This window comes from Oncorhynchus mykiss, chromosome 25 (assembly GCF_057628025.1).
Source record: "Oncorhynchus mykiss isolate SJ-2025 chromosome 25, ASM5762802v1, whole genome shotgun sequence".
In the NCBI taxonomy this organism is placed as follows: domain Eukaryota; kingdom Metazoa; phylum Chordata; class Actinopteri; order Salmoniformes; family Salmonidae; genus Oncorhynchus; species Oncorhynchus mykiss.
The window spans coordinates 65,173,465-65,195,788 of NC_143046.1; the positions used below are offsets into that span (position 1 = coordinate 65,173,465).

At 45.8% G+C, this 22,324-nt stretch overlaps 1 protein-coding gene and 1 long non-coding RNA gene across 6 annotated transcripts in view; one reads left to right on the forward strand and one right to left on the reverse strand.

Moving 5' to 3' along the window:
• Nucleotides 1–22,324, forward strand: part of LOC110505519 (signal-induced proliferation-associated 1-like protein 1) — an 87,715-nt gene that overhangs the window by 35,315 nt on the left and 30,076 nt on the right. For 4 of the 5 annotated variants that reach the window (XM_036962512.2, XM_036962513.2, XM_090220752.1 and 1 more), the window contains 2 exons: nt 20,001–21,562; nt 21,823–21,953. In XM_036962512.2, coding sequence (XP_036818407.2) covers nt 20,116–21,562; nt 21,823–21,953 — 1,578 coding nt within the window. In that variant the 5' untranslated portion in view covers nt 20,001–20,115. Of the gene's footprint in view, nt 1–6,970; nt 7,058–20,000; nt 21,563–21,822; nt 21,954–22,324 lie in introns of all 5 variants that reach the window. The other variant, XM_090220753.1, reaches the window with a different exon arrangement.
• Nucleotides 870–10,032, reverse strand: LOC149972095 (uncharacterized). Its single transcript, XR_016491962.1, has 2 exons — nt 9,907–10,032; nt 870–1,520 (listed from the first exon to the last, which is right to left on the reverse strand). It is a non-coding gene; the product is annotated as an uncharacterized LOC149972095 (long non-coding RNA).

Sequence of the window (22,324 nt, forward strand, 5' to 3'; positions counted from 1 at the left end):
CCCACACTGCTCGCGCGCACCAATGAGCGTCTGTGACACCATCGGCTAAAATAGAAGTCATTCCTATTTTTGACGCAGATCACTCTGAAACTCCTGCCTCTCCCATCTCCTCATTGTTTTATAGAAGCAGGTACCCACGTGCCATCTCCTCATTGGTTATACCCACGTGGGTGATTGAAAGACTAACTTTGTTGCCGGTTGTCGTGGTAATACAATGAAAGTTTAGATGCGATCACCATATAAATTCAAAGATGAAAAAGCCTGGAAGGAGGAGAGATGACTAGAAACGATTTGGTTGGCCATTTTATGTGTGGATTAATTGTCGGAGTAGAGGTCCTTGTGCATTTCTGGTAAAATAACAACCAAATGTTTATATCCCAGGACAAATTAGCTAGCAACAGCAAGCTAGCTAAATAGGACAAATTAGCTAGCAACAGCAAGCTAGCTAAATAGGACAAATTAGCTAGAAACAGCAAGCTAGCTAAATAGGACAAATTAGCTAGAAACAGCAAGCTAGCTAAATAGTACAAATTAACGTTAGCTAGGCAAGTGCAAGCTAACTAGCTAAATTGCCATACATGTTTAATGCTTTTCGACCTGTCCCAAAATTAATGTCATTGGTTCAGAGTTTGTTTTGATATTTTAACCTGCGTGTCATGATCGCATTTGGTGTGGGGGGGAAATAAATGTATGCACCATAACGTACGATGGCGCACGCGCTTAGCCGGTTTGGGTTCCGTGTTAGGCCTACAGCTCAATAGTGCTCATATAAGGCTGCTATACTAAGCCTACTAATAATAAATACTTTACTTATTATGATGATTATGATGATCATAATAATAATAGTAATAATAACATTATGAAGCAGGTAAAGAAAAAGGAGGGTTATTTTTATTATAAATAACCATTTTCACACAATTTGGGACAGTGTAAACAACACAAAATAAATTATAAATAATAGCAGAGAGGCTGTTCTAACGAAACAAAAGCCTTTATTAGAGGAAAGCAAAGATTAAAAACAGCCAAATTGGTGAAGTTTGTGGTTGTGTGAGGCTTGGTGTTCACGGAATAGGCTATTAAACAAATACTCAAACAGGCAACAGAAGCAGGATCTGTCTTATTTCTGTAAATACAGTACCAGTTAAAATGTTGTACGCACCTATGCATTCAATGCAATAAAACATATGGAATCATGTAGTAACCAAAAAAGTGTTAAACAAATCAAAATATATTTTATATTTGAGATTCTTCAAATGGCCACCCTTTGCCTTGACAGCTTTCCACACTTGGCATTCTTTCAACCAGCTTCACCTGGAATGCTTTTCCAACAGTCTTGAAGGAGTTCCCACATATGCTGAGCACTTGTTGGCTGCTTTTCCTTCACTCTGCGGTCCAACTCATTCCAAACTATCTCACTTGGGTTGATGTCTTGTGGAGGCCAAGTCATCTGATGCAGCACTCCATCACTCTCCATGGTCAAATAGCCCTCACACAGCCTGGAGATGTCTTGGGTCATTGTCCTGTTGAAAAACAAAGTATAATTCCACTAAGCGCAAACCAGATGGGATGGCGTATCGCTGCAGAATGCTGTGTTAGCTATGTTGGTTAAGTGGGCCTTGAATTGTAAATAAATCATAGACAGTGTCACCAGCAAAGCACCCCCACACCATCACACCTCCTCGCCCATGCTTCATGGTGGGAACCACACATGCAGAGATCATCTGTTCACTTACTCTGCGTCTCAGTAAGACACGGCGGTTAGAACCAAAAATCTCAAATTTGGACACATCAGACCAAAGGACAGAATTCCACCTGTCTAATGTCCATTGCTCATTTTTCTTGGCCCAAGCAAGTCTATTATTCTTATTGGTGTCCTTTAGTAGGAGTCTCTTTGTAGCAATTTCACCATGAAGGCCTGATTCATGCAATCTCCTCTGAACAGTTGATGTTGAGAATAGAGGTTGACTGATTAATCGGCATAATTATGGCCGATTTTAAGTTTTCATAACAATCGGTAATCGTCCTTTTTGGACACCGATTATGGCCGATTACATTGCAATCCACGAGGAGTGTGTGGCAGGATGACCACATGTTATGCGAGTGCAGCATCAAAAGGACCTCATGGCTGCAAAGAGGGAAGGTAAGTAGCTAGCTAGCATTAAACATATCTTATAAAAAGCAATCAATCTTCACATGATCACCAGTTACCTACACATGGTTGATGATATTACTAGGTTAACTATCTCGTCCTCCATTGCATATAATCAAAGCGGTGCCTGTTAATTTGCCATCGAATCTCAGCCTTCTTCAACTTCGCCAAACGGGTGATGATTTAACAAAAGCACATTCGCAAAAAAAGCACAATCGTTGCAGAAATGTACCTAACCATGAACGTCAATGCCTTTCTTAAAATCAATACACAGAAGTGTATATTTTTAAACCTGCGTATTTAGTTCAAATAAATGCATGTTAGCAGGCAATATTAACTAAGGAAATCTCTTGCATTCTGTGCAAGCATAGTCAGGGTATATGCAGCAGTTTGGGCCGCCTGGCTCATTGCGAACTGTGTGAAGACCATTTCTTCCTAACAAAGACCGTAATTAGTTTGCCAGAATTACATAATTATGACATAACATTGAAGGTTGTGCAATGTAACAGCAATATTTAGACTTAGGGTTGTCACCAGTTCTATAAAATATGGAATGGTTCCGTATTTCACTGAAAGAATAAATGTTTTGTTTTTTAAATGATAGTTTCCGGTTTTGACAATATTTGACCTAAGGCTTGTATTTCTGTGTGTTTATTATGATTGATTAAGTCTATGATTTGATAGAGCAGTCTGACTGAGCAGTGGAAGGCAGCAGCAGGCTCGTAAGCATTCATTCAAACAGCACTTTACTGCGTTTGCGAACAGCTCTTAACAATGCTTGATGCATAGCGCTGTTTATGACTTCAAGCCTATCAACTCCCGAGATTAGGCTGGATATACTAAAGTGCCTATAAGAACATCCAACAGTCAAAGGTATACGAAATACAAATGGTATAGAGAGAAATAGTCCTTAATTCCTATAATAACTACAACCTAAAACTTCTTAACTGGGAAAATTGAAGACTGATGTTAAAAGGAACCACTCGCTTTCATATGTTCTCATGTTCTGAGCAAGGAACATAAACGTTAGCTTTTTTACATGGCACATATTGCACTTTTACTCTCTTCTCCAACACTGTTTTTGCAATATTTAAACCAAATTGAACATGTTTAATTATTTGTTTGAGACTAAATTGATTTTATTTATATATTATAAATTTAGTATTGTTGTAATTGTCATTATTACAAATATATATTATATTATTACAAATATATACACTGCTCAAAAAAATAAAGGGAACACTAAAATAACACATCCTAGATCTGAATGAATGAAATATTTTTATTAATTACTTTTTTCTTTACATAGTTGAATGTGCTGACAACAAAATCTCACAAAATTATCAATGGAAATCAAATTAATCAACCCATGGAGGTCTTTATTTGGAGTCACACTCAAAATTAAAGTGGAAAACCACACTACAGGCTGATCCAACTTTGATGTAATGTCCTTAAAACAAGTCAAAATGACGCTCAGTAGTGTGTGTAGCCTCCACGTGCCTGTATGACCTCCCTACAACGCCTGGGCATGCTCCTGATGAGGTGGTGGATGGTCTCCTGAGGGATCTCCTCCCAGACCTGGATTAAGCATCCGCCAACTCCTGGACAGTCTGTGGTGCAACGTGGCGTTGGTGGATGGAGCGAGACATGGTGTCCCAGATGTGCTCAATTGGATTCAGGTCTGGGGAACGGGCGGGCCAGTCCATAGCATCAATGCCTTCCTCTTGCAGGAACTGCTGACACACTCCAGCCACATGAGGTCTAGCATTGTCTTGCATTAGAAGGATCCCAGGGCCAACCGCACCAGCATATGGTCTCACAAGGGGTCTGAGGATCTCATCTCGGTACCTAATGGCAGTCAGGCTACCTCTGGCGAGGACATGGAGGGTTGTGCGGCCCCCCAAAGAAATGCCACCCCACACCATGAATGACCCATCGCCAAACCGGTCATGCTGGAGGATGTTGCAGGCAGCAGAACGTTCTCCACGGCGTCTCCAGACTGTCACGTCTGTCACGTGCTCAGTGTGAACCTGCTTTCATCTGTGAAGAGCACAGGGCGCCAATGACGAATTTCCCAATCTTGGTGTTCTCTGGCAAATGCCAAACGTCCTGCACGGTGTTGGGCTGTATGCACAACCCCCACCCGTGGACGTCGGGCCCTCATACCACCCTCATGGAGTCTGTTTCTGACCGTTTGAGCAGACACATGCACATTTGTGGCCTGCTGGAGGTCATTTTGCAGGGCTCTGGCTGTGCTCCTCCTTGCACAAATGCGGAGGTAGTGGTCCTGCTGCTGGGTTGTTGCCCTCCTACGGCCTCCTCCATGTCTCCTGATGTACTGGCCTGTCTCCTGGTAGCGCCTCCATGCTCTGGACACTACGCTGACAGACACAGCAAATCTTCTTGCCACAGCTCGCATTGATGTGCCATCCTGGATGAGCTGCACTACCTGAGCCACTTGTGTGGGTTGTAGACTCTGTCTCATGCTACCACTAGAGTGAAAGCACCGCCAGCATTCAAAAGTGACCAAAACATCACCCAGGAAGCATAGGAACTGAGAAGTGGTCTGTGGTTATCACCTGCAGAACCACTCCTTTATTGGGGGTGTCTTGCTAATTGTCTATAATTTCCACCTGTTGTCTATTCCATTTGCACAACAGCATGTGACATTTATTGTCAATCAGTGTTGCTTCCTAAGTGGACAGTTTGATTTCACAGAAGTGTGATTGACTTGGAGTTACATTGTGTTGTTTAAGTGTTCCCTTTATTTTTTTGAGCAGTGTATATGAAAATCGGTCGATTAATCGGTATCAGCTTTTTTTGGTCCTCCAATAATCGGTATCGGCGTTGAAAAATCATAATCGGTCGACCTCTTGTTGAGACGTGTCTGTTACTTGAACTCTGTGAAGCATTTATTTGGGCTGCAATTTCTGAGGCTGGTAACTCTTAATGAACTTATCCTCTGCAGCAGAGGTAACTCTGGGTTTTCCTTTCCTGTGGCGTTCCTCATGAGAGCCAGTTTCATCATAGTGGTTGATGGTTTTTAGCGACTGCATTTGAAAAAACGTTCAAAGTTCTTGAAATGTTCCGTATTAACTGACCTTCATGTCTTAAAAGTATTGATGGACTGTTGTTTCTCTTTGCTTATTTTAGCTGTTCTTGTCATAATATGGACTTGGTCATTTACCAAATAGGGCTATCTTCTGTATACCAACCCTAACTTGTCACAACACAACTAAAATACATTAAGAAGGAAAGAAATTCCACAGATGAACTTTTAACAAGGCACACCTTTTAATTGAAATTCATTCCAGGTGACTACCTCATGAGGCTGGTTGAGAGAATGCCAAGAGTGTGCAAAGCTGTCATCAAGGCAACGGCTGGCTACTTTGAAGAATCTCAAGTATAAAATATATTTTGATTTGTTTAACACTTTTTTGATTACTACATATGTGTTATTTCATAGTTTTGATGTCTTCACTATTATTCTACTATGTAGAACATAGTAAAATAATGAAAAAACATTGTAATGAGTAAGTGTGTCCAAACCTTTGACTTGTACTGTATATATGGATGACTTAACATTTAACAGTTAGACTATTGATTATAGACCTAATTTAGCTCGGGTTTCCTCTCTCCTCACTTTTCTTAGACAATAAGGGCTGTTTTCTTGTTTCCTCATTCTGCTGCTGCCTCAGCCACGTTGTTCTCAACACCAATATGCTGGTTAACTTTGCTATTATGCACATAGCAACATGGTCTAGGAAAAGGTGCTAATTCAGCTGCGCACTTATGTGTTTCAGGACCTCAAACAGCGGCCACTATCCAATGCGAGAGATGTGTTATTGCTGCTCCATTGTTCTTACATAATATAACCATATACAATTAGATGTCTTAGAGTGATGGACTATGCCATCCCCACAGCCTTCACAATGGATTAGTCCACTCAGGCGGAAGCAAATCAGACAGTTGTCTTGAACACCATTCATTATGTACTACATTTTTTGCATCTGCTCTGTTGCTATTTAAACTATCATAATGGCAACCGCGGTCATTTGGCTGACCAATAACCGTCATCCAAAATTCCATGACCATCGCAGCCCAATGTCTGTCGTATTCACTTCTTGGTAATGAGAAATCATACATGTTTCTATTTTTTAATGAATGACATTATAGGTTTTGGTTAGTGTGTGGCTTTCCTTGCCGCATGTTGCTGGTCACAGGCTTACTCAACAGAATCTGTCAATACGAGATGAAGTTTACTGTATGTGTGTTTGGTGGTAGACGGGAGCTGATGGTAGCTTATCATATGTTTACTCAGTGAGTTCCTGACCCTTTTCATACTGATGTTTCCACCTGTCACTACAGCTCTCCAGTCAGATCAACCCAGCCAACCAGCTCTGACAGCCCAATGTCAAAAAGAGTCACAATAAATTGACAACGTCCCTGTCCTGAGCAAAAGATTATTCGGGGAGAGACATTTTTTTAAATGTTTTTAAAGTTATTATCATTATGGCATGATTTATACGTGTGATATAATATTTATCAGTAAGCAATGTGTAACCCACGACCTAGAGGTGTGTTGTTTCATGTCATCTGATAGGATTGATGCAGTTATTTCATTGTCAGTGTTATGGCAACATATGCAATGTTTATGTAACAGAGATACTCTAAGCATGATGATGACATTCTCTATGCAGTATTAGTAGTAACAGAGTTATAAGTACATGAGTTGACAGGTCTGTAGATAGCATATTATTCTCAGTATCTTGTTAGACTCTGAATTGAAAGATATTTAAATTATATTTTTGTCTCATTTAGCTGTGCTTTAGCCCCTGTGTCTCTGTGCCTCTGTGCCCTGGCCCATGGTGTGAAAGGATGCTGCTGGATGGCTTACAAACATCACAGGTCTGTGCCATATTGACACCTCTGCAGAGGGAATCTGTCAGCTCACTGTCAACTGACCTTGCTGCTATACTGCAGTTTGTCACTAGAACCACGAATGTCTCTCTCTCTCTCTCTCTCTCTCTGTCTCTCGCTCTCTCACACACACACACACACACACACGCATGAACGTTGTGCGCATGGATGTCGCGCAGCCCGCAAACACGCTCACACACACAGGGACATAAGAGAGATGTTGTTAATTTGTGTATTTTGTGGGAAATGGATATGATTATGTACATGGTTTAACAGTTGTCCAGGACTGTTGTTCAGTCCCTGTTGTACTGAGACCCACAGCGTACAATATGGAAGACAAAAATGGGTGTTTTGGCTGTGGCCCAGTATAGACTGGCACTGGGCAGTTGACCAAATTACCGCTAACGGGCTGACTGGCACACACAGCACAAATCTACCCCCATACAGCACCAGCACAGAGCCCGGACTTGCACGGACACCGGCTGCCCTTAATGTCCCAGGCATGTGTCAATGCACTGCTCCTGGATCGAACACTCACCCAATCATCTATTGAACTACCTAATGAAGGGGCAAAATCAAAATGTCTCCGTTCTAATCCTCATCGTGGAAATACTAGCCTGTCATTAAGTCGTTGATTAGTTTAACTGCTTGCATTTTCACTAGATTCCCCAAACACAGTTCATACATTCTCTCATAGTGACCATTCTCTGCTCGTATTATTGGTTCTGACGTTGATTCAGTGTAGCAGTCAAACGAGTCTATGCTAGGCTCGTGGAAATTTAGCCTGAGTGCAAAGTCCCCATTGTTTTGATGCTGAATTACTGTCATCTGAGGGCGAGTTGATAGCAGCCTTGGGGGAAGGAAGGCTGGTGCTTGGCTCGCCACCAGGGCTTTGCATCTGGAGAGGATGAATTATATGATGCAGACACTCAACGATTCAACCGCCCCATCCCTGGGTTAATTATACTGCTATGCTATCTATCACTTCTATTTCAGGCTCATCTCTCCCTGTTTGTGTCGCTATAGCATTATCCACCCACCGCCCCCAAATCCGTTAAGATGAGGGTATTTGTTTGATCACAAATGGGTCCAGTTTTACCTCCGATTATTTGAAGGGATTATTTACCTTTGTGGACTGCATTGAGGAAGGTGACATTCACTCCCTTTTAGCTCATCCTGCTCTGCCTAATTTTTATACCGCATATGCTTCTGGGAACTGCTCAAGCTAGCAAAAAAAATGAATGGCCCGGTTGCGAAATCCTCCCTGCAAGGCAAACTTTGGTCAAGGGCTCCTAACATTGATTGCATTGTGTATTGTGGCCTGGAGGAAAAAGCAGCACATAGTTTCTATTCAGAGTGCAAGGTGGGTGGTTGGATAGGGAGTTGATGTGAAGTCTGCATGCACATCCTCTATTCTAAACTAACATTGGGTGAGAGAAAGACACTGAGTGTGAGAAAGTTGTAGAGAAGAGGTAGTTGAAGGGGAGTCAATCACACCAATAAGCATAAAATAACAGTGGAGAAAGCCCCCATCACTCCTCACAAATTGACTGCAGTAAACCATGGCAGTGCCACTGGCATCAACGATCTGAATTTCAAAGACATCTCTCAAGGCGACATGTCATGAATCTCTTGTCTGTGTTTAATTCAGAGGGGAAGCTAAGGTGCTGGGAAAGGTAAGACGCTGGCATAGAATTTTGATGGAAAATGGCTGTCAGTGTTCTCCCTCTAGAGCACGACTGAGATTTGGTTGTCACAGTTAATACCTCCAGATGTCTTTTGAATCTCCTGCACCCCCACCATCACTACCACCACCACCATCACTACCACCACCATCACTACCACCACCATCACTACCACCACCACTACCACCACCACCACTACCACCACCACCACCACCACTACCACCACCATCACTACCACCACCATCACTACCACCACCACTACCAACACCACTACCACCATCACTACCACCACCACCACCACTACCACCACCATCACCACCACTACCATCACTACCACCATCACTACCACCACCACCACCACTACCACCACCATCACTACCACCACCACTACCACCATCACTACCACCACCACTACCACCACCATCACCACCACTACCACCACCATCACTACCACCACCACTACCACCATCACTACCATCACTACCACCACCACCACCACTACCACCACCATCACTACCACCACCACTACCACCACCACCATCACCACCACTACTACCACCACCACCACCACTACCACCACCATCACTACCACCACCACTACCACCATCACTACCACCACCACTACCACCACCATCACCACCACTACCGTCACCACTACCACCACCATCACTACTACCACCACCATCACTACCATTACCACCACCATCACTACCACCACCACTACCACCATCACTACCACCACCACTACCACCACCACTACCACCACCATCACTACCACCACCATCCACTACCACTACCATCACTACCACTACCATCACTACCACCACTACCACCCCCCCACCATCACTACCACCACCACCACCACCACTACCACTACCACCCCACCCCATACCTGTTCTTAGTGTGGGTCTTCAGATGTAGGAGCAAAAATCAACTTTGCAGATGGATGCACCTGTGTAGACCTACTTTCCTGATTCATTGAGTCTCTTTGAGAACTCAGATTGAGTCATTTGAAATATCATATCCAATATCAGAAAATCTTTACTGAGGATAGATTCGACCCAGACTGCTGAGCCCTTTCGTCAATAAAACCCATTCACCTTTTGTACTACTGTGGTGTGTGTACGAAGAAGAAGACTTGCAGCATATTACCCCTGTGGCCCTGTCTTGCCTTGCTTCTTGTCTCTCAAATGGAGTGAAAACCCTTCTGGTTGGGAAGAGAGGAGAGGTAAGTTCAGAGGCTGCCAGCATTGAGGGCAGGGAGAGGGAAAGTACAGCCTACAGCAGGCTCAGACTGACTGACTGACTGATGCAGCTCTCTATAGCCAGTAACAGAGGCAGCCAGGCACCTCATTAGAATGCTTCACATTCCTCTTCAGGCACCAATGCTCTCTCTGCTTCCTCTTCACTGCTCTTTATACTACAGAGCAGGCTGGGGAAAGTTGACGACCTCAGAAGTCTGAGCCTCTTTGTTAAACGGATAAAGCTCATGCTCCTCTATTAAATAGGACCAGTTTTACTGTCTCGTCTCCACCCACTCAACCACATAGACAGCTTGTGAATAAATCATATTAATCTATAGAATGATTAAGCAGACCATGAATAATGACTTTTTATACATAGAGAGAATCCCCCCGTGAGACATAGGCTTTGTCAGACATTGGATCTTAGAGCTGTTTTGCTTGCAGTGTTTTTTAGTCTGGACAGTGAGACCACATAAGCCAAAACCAGTTCAGTTATTCGTTTAGGCAGTTCAATATGGCCCTCCGCAAAATAACACAACTTCATGCCAAACCTCCGGCCCACCTCTAAATACACCACTTTTGGTTGAAACAAATACCACAAGCTTAAATGTAATTTGGACAGTGGTGCCACCCACCCATTATCTCATTACTACCCACAACACAAAACAATTGAATGTGGTTGAGCGAAGATCCAAGGATAGGAGGAGGAGAGAGCGAGAGGGCCCTAGCAGAGATATCGACAGTGTCTTCGCTTGGCGGGCCTCCAGATCTGTCTTGTTGCGTAGGGTTCAGTTAATCACACTTTGTCAGTGGTTAGCTATGCTCATTGAACTGTGGTGGGCATCCACTGAAGGCCCTGGTGGTGGTGGTGAGCTGTGCTGTAGCTAGTAGTGCTGCTTTGAAGTGTTCACATGCCAAGCCTTTTGTATGTCTGTGTGGTCAGTAGAGCATGTCATCGCTCCAATTACTGTTTATTGTGGTGTGCTAATCCATGTGAGGAGATTATTCCCATGATCAAAGCTGATGTCATTGGCACTGATAGTGAAATCAAAGTGGATTTGGGGTTCTTTGGTTATTTGGTGCTGTTTTCTTTGTAACTGCCTGTTGTCAGACAGTCTCGACCTTGTACTATCCACTCTCTGTCTCTAACTCTGTCTGGGCTTGCTTTTATCTCTCCTCTCTTGCTCACACACTCATCACTTCCTCCATTGACGAAATTTGCGAAATTCCAGCCCGTCCGCCTGCGGTTTGGTGTGGGTGGGTATCCTTTGCTTGCCGACGGTAGGCATGTGTGTTTTTCTCAGGTGTCAGATTCTCACCCACTCTGCAACCACGTCATTTCTATGTGGAAATGTGCGTAATAACGGTTGAGACGTTGATCAAGGAGATTTCAACCTTTATTCACCCAATCAAAAAGACAGCCAGAAGTTTGTTGAATTCCCAATGCTTTCAACCATTTAAAAGCACAACCAAATTCCAATAGAAAAACACCGTCTGATTTAGCTGTCATCTAAATGTGTTGTCACTGCGCTTTCAACAATTTTAAAAGCACAACAAAGTTCAAATGGAAATGCAATGTCAGCTATCTTGTATGTATACAACAATTTCATGTGTTATGACTGTGCTTCATCTAATGGCACAACTAAATGACCTGGGTTGCAGTTCACGTTAAATTAAAAGTACATAGTGCAAGTGATCAATGCTGTTCAAGATTCTGATTATTATCGCAATTGTGAAGATTTCCACAGACCTGCGAACTTTGCATGCTATCTTGAACATGCACACTTTCTCTGATGGCATAAGAAGACATTTATAGTTACAATAAACTCACTGTGGCAATTGATGAGTTACTAATTTTAAGGTTGAATAAATACTGTTACATTAGTTTGTAATATGGCCTTAACTTTAGACTATTTACTGTATTACATAAGTAATATTGAATTATATTTGGTTGACAACGCAACCAAATATGAACATTTAAAGGGCATGTATCTAATGCTTGGATAGTTTCATCTGACCCACTGACTTGATCATATTCATTGACTTTTATTTTTGGTTTAGTTGGAGCCGTGAATCCAACATATCATTAGTTAACTTGTCGACAAGTAAATAGGCTATTTACTGTATTGCAAAACTGATATTGGATCGTGTTTGGTTGTCAATGCAACCAAATATCAACATTTCAAGGAGATGTAGGCTAACCCATGTATAAAATTGAGGACACCGCCATGCAATCTCCATAGACAAACATTGGCAGTAGAATGGCCTTACTGTAGAGCTCAGTGTCTTTTCAACATGGCACCATCATAGGATGCCACTTTCATCAAAGTCTATCAAATTTCTGCCCTGCTAGAGCTGCCCCAGTCAACTGTAAGTTCTGTTGTTGTGGAAAGTGGAAACAACTACGAGTGGGACTGCTGAGTGCTGAAGCACCTAGCGCGTTAAAACCGTCTGTCCTCGATTGCAACACTCACTACCGAGTGCCAAACTGCCTCTGGAAGCAACGTCAGCACAATAACTGTTTGTCGGGAGTTTCATGAAATGGGTTTCCATGGCCGAGCAGTCGCACACAAGCCTAAGATCACCAAGCGCAATGCCAAGCTTTGGCTGGAGTGGTGTAAAGCTCGCCGCCATTGGACTCTGAAGCAGTGGAAATGTGTTCTCTGGCGTGATGAATCATGCTTCACCATCTGGCAGTCCAACGGACGAATCTGGGTTTGGCGGATGTCAGGAGAACGCTACCTGCCCTAATGCATAATGCCAACTGTAAAGTTTGGTGGATGAGGAATAATGGTCTGGGGCTGTTTTTCATGGTCCGGGCTAGGCCCCTTAGTTCCAGTGAAGGGAATACAATGACAGTATACAATTACATCCTAGATCAGGGGTGGGCAATTCCAGTCCTTGGGGGCCTGATTGGTGCCACAGTTTTGCCCCAGCCCCAGCTAACACAGCTCTCCAATAATCACCTAGTCATGATCTTCAGTTTAGAATGAAATTTGATTAATCAGCTGTGTTTGCTAGGGATGGAGAAAAAGTGTGACACCAATCATGCCCCTAAGGACTGGAGTTGCCCACCCCTGTTCTAGATGATTCTGTGCTTCTAACTTTGTGCCAACAGTTTGGGGAAGGCCATTTCCTGTTTCAGCATGACAATGCCCCTGTGCACACAGCGAAGTCCATGCAGAAATGGTTTGTCAAGATCGGTGTGGAACTTGACTGGCCTGTACAGAGAGAGCCCTGACCTCAACCCCATCGAAAACCTTTGGGATGAATTGGAATGCAGGATGCGAGCCAAGCCTTTCAGTAAGAGATGTTCGACGAGCAGGTGTCCACATACTGTTGCTCATGTAGTGTACATTTCCTTCAAATGGTGAAATTTGGCTGCGTTGAAAACCAGACATAATTCAATATCCAGTTTGTTTACAAATTAATAATTGACATGTTGGATTCACGTCACCATCTCAACCAAACATCAACGTTAAAGAATTGGACTAAATCATATCAAACTTTTAATGCACTTTAACTAAGGGAGTTTGAGAAACCCTGCAGTACAGTAGGAGGTGCTGCCCAGCCTGTTTTTTTCTGATAGTGGATATAACATTGAAGATCTGATGTTGTTTCCAGAGTACCAATTCAACAGGTTGGTCTATGTTGAAAATGAATTACCACAATGACATAATCCTGCGGTTGACACCCTCAAAACAACAGTTTACGTTCATGACTTTTTGCTAATCTAATGCATTTCTCACAACGATTTCACGTGCCAATGCATTGACAAATTCTGTTGAGACAGCGTTAGTCTGCCGCCAGCTGCACAGAGTCAGTAGGCAGAGAGTGAGGGAAGACGAGGGTGTATATGGGCCTCTACTGCCTTGTCTTTTCCCGTGCCTCTGCTCTGTTCGTGGGCTGCAGCAATGGGTCTCTCATCACAGTGGTGGCTGACTCAGACCTATACCTCACCTCTCGTTTTCCCTGTACTCCTCCTACCATTCTCGGAAGGGAAGTAGTGTGGGAGAGAGTATATTGCTGGGGAGTGTTTTTCTTTCAAAGCTATAATTCTCTCTGCTCAGTTGGTGCATGACCTCTTGGTCCTGGCTCGCAGTGGAGGAGTTTGTGGTTGAGCTGTGAGTTTGTTTTCTGTTTTAGTCCTTGTGAATTCGAGGCTAGCCAGTGATGTTGGTTGCGTATTATTCTCTGGCAGCTCATCTGTCAGACAGAAGTCATCTGCTGGGTCAGGTGCATGTCATGTTAGTCAGGGATTAGAGCTTGACTCACTTGATTAGACACACTTCATCATGTCCCAATGTTTAACTCACACACGACATGGCCTTTTTTGGATTGTCCCATTTTGCCTTCCTTTGCTTATCTCTCTGATTATTTATCCTCTTCTCATCCCTTTCTAATGCCTCTAGCACAGTGCTTCCCAACTCTGGCCCCCCAACAGTACACATTGTTATTGTAACCCTGGACAAACACACCTGATTTAAACTTGTCAACTGATCATCAAGCCCTCAATTCGTTTTTTTAAACCTTTTTTTTTTTTTTTTACCTTTATTTAACTAGGCAAGTCAGTTAAGAACAAATTCTTTTTTTACAATGACGGCCTACCCCGGCCAAACCCTCCCCTAACCCAGACGAAGCTGGGCCAATTGTGCGCCGCCCAATCACATCTTGTTGTGATACAGCCTGGGATCAAACCAGGGTCTGTAGTGACGCCTCTAGCACTGAGATACAGTGATTTAGACCACTGTGCCACCCAGGAGCTCGGGAGTTGAATGAGGTGTCCAGGGCTACAACTAAACTGTACTTGGAGGTACTGGAGGACCAGGGATAGGAAACACTGTTCTAGCACACACCTTCTCTCCCTCTCTCCCCCACCCCCTTTCCCATCTCTCTCTCCCCCACCCCCCTTTCCCATCTATCCCTCTCTCCTCCACCCCCTTTCCCATCTCTCTCTCCCCTACCCCCCTTTCCCATCTCTTCCTCTCTCCTCCACCCCCTTTCCCATCTCTCTCTCTCCCCCACCCCCCTTTCCCATCTCTCCCTCTCTCCTCCACCCCCTTTCCCATCTCTCTCTCTCCCCCACCCCCCTTTCCCATCTCTCCCTCTCTCCTCCACCCCCTTTCCCATCTCTCTCTCTCCCCCACCCCCCTTTCCATTCTCTCCTCCACCACCTTTCCCATCTCTCTCTCTCCTCCACCCCCTTTCCCATCTCCCTCTCTCCTCCACCCCCTTTCCCATCTCTCCCTCTCTCCTCCACCCCCTTTCCCATCTCTCTCTCTCCTCCACCCCCCTTCCCCTCTCTCCTCCACCCCATTTCCCATCTCTCTCTCCCCTAACCCCCTTTCCCATCTCTTCCTCTCTCCTCCACCCCCTTTCCCATCTCTCTCTCTCCCCCACCCCCTTTCCCATCTCTCTCTCTCCCCCACCCCCCTTTCCCATCTCTCTCTCTCCCCCACCCCCTTTCCATTCTCTCCTCCACCCCCTTTCCCATCTCTCTCTCTCCTCCACCCCCTTTCCCATCTCTCTCTCTCCCCCAACCCCCTTTCCCATCTCTCTCTCTCCTCCACCCCCTTTCCCATCTCTCTCTCTCCCCCAACCCCCTTTCCCATCTCTCCCTCTCTCCTCCACCCCCTTTCCCATCTCCCTCTCTCCTCCACCCCCTTTCCCATCTCTCCCTCTCTCCTCCACCCCCTTTTCCATCTCTCTCTCTCCCCCACCCCCTTTTCCATCTCTCTCTCTCCCCCACCCCCTTTCCCATCTCTCTCTCTCCCCCACCCCCTTTCCCATCTCTCTCTCCTCCACCCCCTTTCCCATCTCTCCCTCTCTCCTCCACCCCCTTTCCCATCTCTCACCCACCCCCTTTCCCATATCTCTCTCCTCCACCCCCTTTTCAATCTCTCTCTCTCTCCCACCCATTTTCCCATTTCTCTCTCTCCCCCACCCCCTTTCCCATCTCTCCCCCACCCCCTTTCCCATTTCTCTCTCTCCCCCACCCCCTTTCCCATCTCTCTCTCTTCTCCACTCCCTTTTCAATCTCTCTCTCTCTCTCTCTCCCCCACCCACTTTCCCATTTATCTCTCTCCCCCACCCCCTTTCCCATCTCTCCATCTCTCCCCCCTCTCCTCTCTGTGATTCATTAGGTCCTCTTAGTGGCTCCTACACAATCAGGGTCAGCCTCTTATCAAAGGCCTCTCTGTACTGGAGATGAGGCCCAGTCTTCCACAGGACAGAGGGAACTTTGTGCCAGCTGACCACAGCCCAGTGGGCCTGTTGGGGGAGAGGAGTAGGGAGACAGGGAGAGGTAGGGAGTCTGAGTGATGCCACTTTAAGAGTTGTGGTGTGGGCCAGGCAGTCCCATTCAGTGAGTCTCACTAGGCCAAGCAGCTAAAGTTGAAGTGATTACAGCTTGTAGGCCAGGGATTCTGCTCTATTCTGCTCCATTGTTGGGGGCTTTGTTAACACTGAAGCAGGGCACTGGGAATCTGCTGCCACTCTGTTCATGGAAACAGCTAGAGGTCTCCTAGGCATTCCCGGACATGTTGTTGGTTCTCTCATGGGGGCGTAGCTTGGCCTCCATGGGGCTCAGGCCAACCAACAGGAGTGTGCCTCTCACCATTGTAAGCTGGCATCAGTGAGCCCTGGCTGGGAGTTGCCTGGGTAACATATACACTACTGAATGTACCCTCACAAGGAAATGCTTTTAGCGGGAGCTTTTAGAATACCTTGGAAAAGTGCAAGGTTCTCATCTCAAATTATTCAAATGATAAATTCTAAGTGCTAAGTGTTCTCGCCAGTGGCTTTGATGTTGTGTTCTTGGTAACTGGGTCTGTGTATCTGCTTAATAACACAGTAGACTGAAAGCACCTGGCTGTGCAGATCACTCATAAGGCTATATTACCCTAGCTGGCACAACAAACCCAACCCCTCCTAGTCTCCCCAGTGGCAGCCGTGATGACATGACCCCTGTCTCTCTCTCTCTCTGTCTGAGTGGTGCAGCCTAATACTCATTTGTCCCCAGGCCCAGTGGAGCAGCTGGGAGGTCAGAGCCTCAATTACAGGAAGTTAACCTCACTTAGTCAACAGGCTTACAGTGCCTCGACATGTCCCACTGACATGCTAATATACACTACCGATAGGGAGTAGGGAGCCAGAAGCAGAGGCTTCATTCACTTTCCCCCAGTTTTCCTCCTCAGTTCTCCTCACACATTCTCAGGCTCTCCCCACCCGTGGCTAAAGTCTGAAATGGAGGTTATGTGAGGAAACATGAGCATAGCATTATGCATGCATGTACACACACACCGGACCCTCAAAATGTCTTTTGGAAGCCAGATTAAGGCCTGTGGCTGTGTTTCGGCTGCGGTGGCTGTGTGTGTGTGTTATGGTTCTATTTATCTGTCCCTGTGGACTCTGCTCTGTGCAGCCGGCAGGCAGCGGGCCCAAAGCTGCAGTGATTGAAATGCGGAGTGCAAACAGGACAAGGTTTGCCATGCCGTGGCTAAGTGTCCATCCATTATAGCGGCGCGCCAGCTGCACAGCCCGGCCCAGCCAGGAGGAAGGAACCTCTGCTCTTCATGCACCGTGAGCGCCACCAACCACAGTCTCCATTACCCTATTTATTATAGCTTGGATTTCATCATTCATGATATGACTTACTTAACAGTCAAATGTGAAACTGATGCGGAATAATGAACAATAATGACATTATGTTATTAAGAATTAAGATGCTATTTTTGATCATTTTTGTAGGCTGTCTGGTGCAGGAGCAAATCGCAGTGCATTTTGAGATTTCGATATGGAGCCTGAAATAGAGCGAGTCTACATCAGTCCGAGCAGTATTCATGTTCTGATTAAAAGTCAGTGAAACAGTGTGATATCCAGTTTGTTTGTTTATTTGTTTGTTTAGAATGGGAATTATTTATCTCAATCTGTCTGCAAGCATTTACACTACTTAAACTAGATCCAATAAGATCATTAAGCACATCAGGAGGGAGGCTCAGACTGGTGCCCTGGAGCACTAGGCACCCCGGAGGAACTCTAGTGCACGGGTCGGCAACAGACAGGCACGCAGGCCAAAACCGGTCCCCCAAAGGTTTCAGCAACAACAACAAAAAGACTCAAATCAACAGGAATTCAGCAACAAAATTAGTTTCATTTAGGAAATTCGTTCACCAAGTATTCCCACGAATTTAAAAAAGACTTGATCCCTGCCATAAAATATAGCTTATATTTGTTTTGGTTCCTAATGTACTGTATTTTATTCACAATATTTCTATTGGTGCAGAGTGTACGTATGACACTCCTTTCAGAGTGACAATTTAACCCATGTCCCTGGGGTCACTGGCTTACAGAAGCAACACTGATGGCTCCTGGGTAATATGGACTGGTTGTGTGGATAGAAATCTATTTATTAATTTGTGTTTGGAGATTTCTTTTTTTAATTTGTGTTTGATTTTCTTTCAGCTTGTAATCATTTCTGACACATTTTCAACTTAACATGCTTAGAGAACGTGTTCATATTTCTGGTGTCTCATCAAGTAAATCAATTCGCATACATGTCAATGTCCTTTTCCCCTGAAAGTGGGACTGTTTTGCATGTATGAAATAGTGCGTGTCTGTATGAAGCAGTTTTCTCTGATGTGTGAATGTGGCATGGAGAAATGCAAGCCCATCACAGCATTGACAGCCAGTGGCTAATGTGATCACAGCTTGTGTGCTGCAGGACTGACTGAGAGGAACCGTAATCTCTCCCAGTGTCTCGCTGCCAAATTGGCTCAATCTGCCAGGGAGAAACATCAGAGTTCTCTGCTGTCGGCTTTCCAAGGGTCTTTTTTTTTTAATGTGGGCTCAGGATGTTTGATCCAGTAAACTGTATCTCAGCACTTTGATTTGGTGAACCTGCTATCCATAGCATGTGAAGGGACTTCATAGGGATCACTAGTCCAGCGTCAGTGACATAGAGAGGGGAACCAGAGCCCTGCCTCCCAGCTGAACACATTAGCCTATATCGATCAGATAATGTACTCTGGACAAGATTCGTTGATAGATCAAAGCCTCACATTTTGTTTAACACTTGATATATAAATAGTTAATAGTGCGTTCTATTGGTTTATTGAATTACCTTATAGTCTACTTTGGGAGTTTGTTACATGAATGTAATGATTAGGTTGAAGGCATAATTCTGCTCAGGTTGGATTTGGCTGAGCTTTCATGTTTTCCCCAGATGTTTATGCTGAAATTGGTTTGAAAAGTAGAGCCATTATATGAAATTGAAATGTCAGTGACTTTTTACTGTGTCAGTTTGCCAGGAGGCGAAAATCGCATCCAAATATGACTCTGCAGGCCTGTTTGTGAAATCCAGATATCCCTTTCAATCCTGAAGAATAGAAATGTCTGCATGTTTGTAAGGCTGTCCTGGAGTTTCTAAAAGCATCTATCTGACTGACTCTGACGATCATAAATAACCGCCCCGCCCCCCCCACCGCACATGTCAGGCGAAAGTACGTCAGGAAAACCCAGAATTCTGAAAAGAGAGAGGCCATTTCTAATTTAGCAAATGCCTCGAGAGAAAAAGCTAAACTTTTTATTAAGAATTTCGATTTGGGAAATAAATTTGTTCTGCAGCCATTTCCTCCTCCCACACAGTCAGTCAGATGATTCAAGTTGGAGAACATTAGCTTGCTTACTCAAGGCCCAAAGGGAGATTAACTAATTAGACACAGTCCAATACTTTCCACTGTGCTGCCTGCTAGTCTGCAATAAAACCTAGGAGCATGAGAGAGGCCACATCAGTAACAGGGCACTGCACACAGCCAATTATCAGGCAGGTAGCCTATGTCACTGTGTCATTGTCTACCTTTCCAGACCAGAGCTATTGGTTTCATTTTCAACACCAGTTAGGCAGCTTACATTCGCCAACTGTTTCCACTCTTCGCCTGGTTAGAGAAAGTTGGTGTTAAGATGAAATGAGAGGGTATGTTCTAATACCAAACCTATTTTCAGGTTGTAGCCAGTTGGAGTGAGATGAGAGCCCAGTGGAGTAGCAGACACACTGAGCATCCAGCCTAGCCATGCCTTGCTGCTGAGTGCCCTGGTGACCAGCTCTGGCCTTGGCACCATGACCAGTCTGAAGCGCCCACCCATGGAGCGCATCGTGGGGGGCTCTATCCCAGCCATCGACGAGTTCTACACCCGCCACCTCCGCCTGGCCAACGGAGGGGCACGCATAGACAGCGCCCACCCTCCAGGGGGCCTGGGGGTGCCTAAAATGGGGGTACGGGCACGGGTTGCCGAGTGGCCCCCTAGGAAGGACCTGGGTGCTCTCTGGCAGGCTACCACAGAGCCAGATTCCCCAGCCTTAGTCGGAGGTGGGCAGAGCCACCTGAAACTAGGTCACCTGATGAGCCCCCAGGACGCATCCATGCTCCGCAGCATCCACAACACACTGAAGAGTAAAACCCAGACAGCCAGTTACAGCCCAGACAGCCGTTACCTGTCCCCCACAGACTACAGAGTCCCCTCCCACAGAAACATCCGCCGCATCCGCCAGCGCAGCAACAGTGACATCACCATCAGTGAGCTGGACGATGGCGGGGACAGTGGGGAGGAATTGGGCCCCTCAGGGGCCAAGTGGTCCCCACTACACAGAGAGTATGGCAGCACCTCCTCTATAGACCAGCACGGGGCGCCAGGGGAGAGCTTCTTTGAGATGCTGAAGGGCTACCAGGGGGACAAGCCTGACCAGCGCAGCCCTGCACCAGACAGACTAGAGGACTTGCTGACTGCTGGGCTCAAGCAGGCCTCCATAGAACTACATGAGGAGACTAGTGAGAGCCAGACATCCAGCAGAGTCAAGGAGAGAGAGAAGCCCCCAAAGAGACGCTCCAAGTCAGAGACAGGGGGAGAGTCTATATTCCGTAAACTACGCAGCGTGAGGGGGGAGTCGGACTCACCACGGGCCGGCTCTGATGCTGAGGACGGTCGGTCAGAGGACTGGGTAACCCCCCTCAAGCCATGGGTGTGCCAGAGGGGCTTCTCCCACTACGACGTGCAGAGCATGATGTTTGACCTGAATGAGGTGATCCAGAGCAGGCAGATGGCAGCGGGGAAGAGGAAGAACACCACCACAGGGGCGTCTGCTGCAGCTGCAGCCTCCAACACCTCCACCGTGTCCTCCACCCAGAGCCTGGCCTACAGCTCCCCCGCTGGCAGCCAGGAGGAGCTCAGTGCCGGGGCCAGGGACAGCCCCAGCATTGGAACCGGGGACGAGCAGAGCAACGAGATGCTCCTCAGCTGCCCCTGCTTCCGCAATGAGATTGGGACCAACGGAAGGCGCACGGCGGGAGCCGGGCCCCCCAAACAGGGGAGTGGCGGCTCGGAGACCCTGGGAAGTGAGGGCAGTCAGTTTGAGTCGTCCCTCAGCTCCCACTGCACTAACGCTGGGGTGGCAGTGCTAGAAGGGCCCAAGGACAGCCCCAGTTCCCTCAGTGACAGAGGCAAACACTACATTGTAGAGCATGTGGACCTGGGAGCTTACTACTACAGGAAGTTCTTCTACCTTAGAGGTGAGATAGACTCAGCTGAATATACACTATGTATCCTCTCAAACGTATTCAGTTACAAACATTATACAGTACATGAAGTACTATAACACTAGAATGTGTAACGTAAACAAATAGTCCTACACAGCCCACTGTGTAGTACAGTTTCCAAATTCAAATGCATGAAGTGTATGTTTATACATAGCTGTCTACTTCCCTTTCTCTCACTCTCTCTTGCTCTCTCTCTTTCTCTTTCTCCCGTTTTCTCTCTCTCTCCCCCTCAGAACACTGGAACTACTTTGGAATGGACGAGGCTCTGGGTCCGGTGGCTGTGAGTCTGCGCAGGGAGAAACAAGAGGAGCACAGAGAGCACGGCCAGCAGTACAACTACCGGGTCATCTTCAGAACATCAGAGGTCAGACAGCTAGCCTCCGGCCTTTACAACTGCTCTCCCTGGACCATGCAACGTATAACAACGTTAGCAGTTAATGATCCTGCTAGATAGATTGAGATTTCTGGAATTGTTATCAAATCCAGTCACGACGATTGTCTGTAGATTTGTTTTTCTGTAGATCAGTAACTCTCCCCTGTGTCTGTCTTCCTGGTAGTTTCACGGTAAGACTAGCTGGAGGTGAAACTCAGCTCTCATCCCTCTCTGCTGATTATGTAAGAAACCCAGAGGGCATCAGCTGTTCCCTCAGATCAGCACTGTGTAAAGAAACTATAGAAAACGCTCTCATCCTCATCACATCTCCATGGCCTGTCAATGCTACACAACCTCAAACC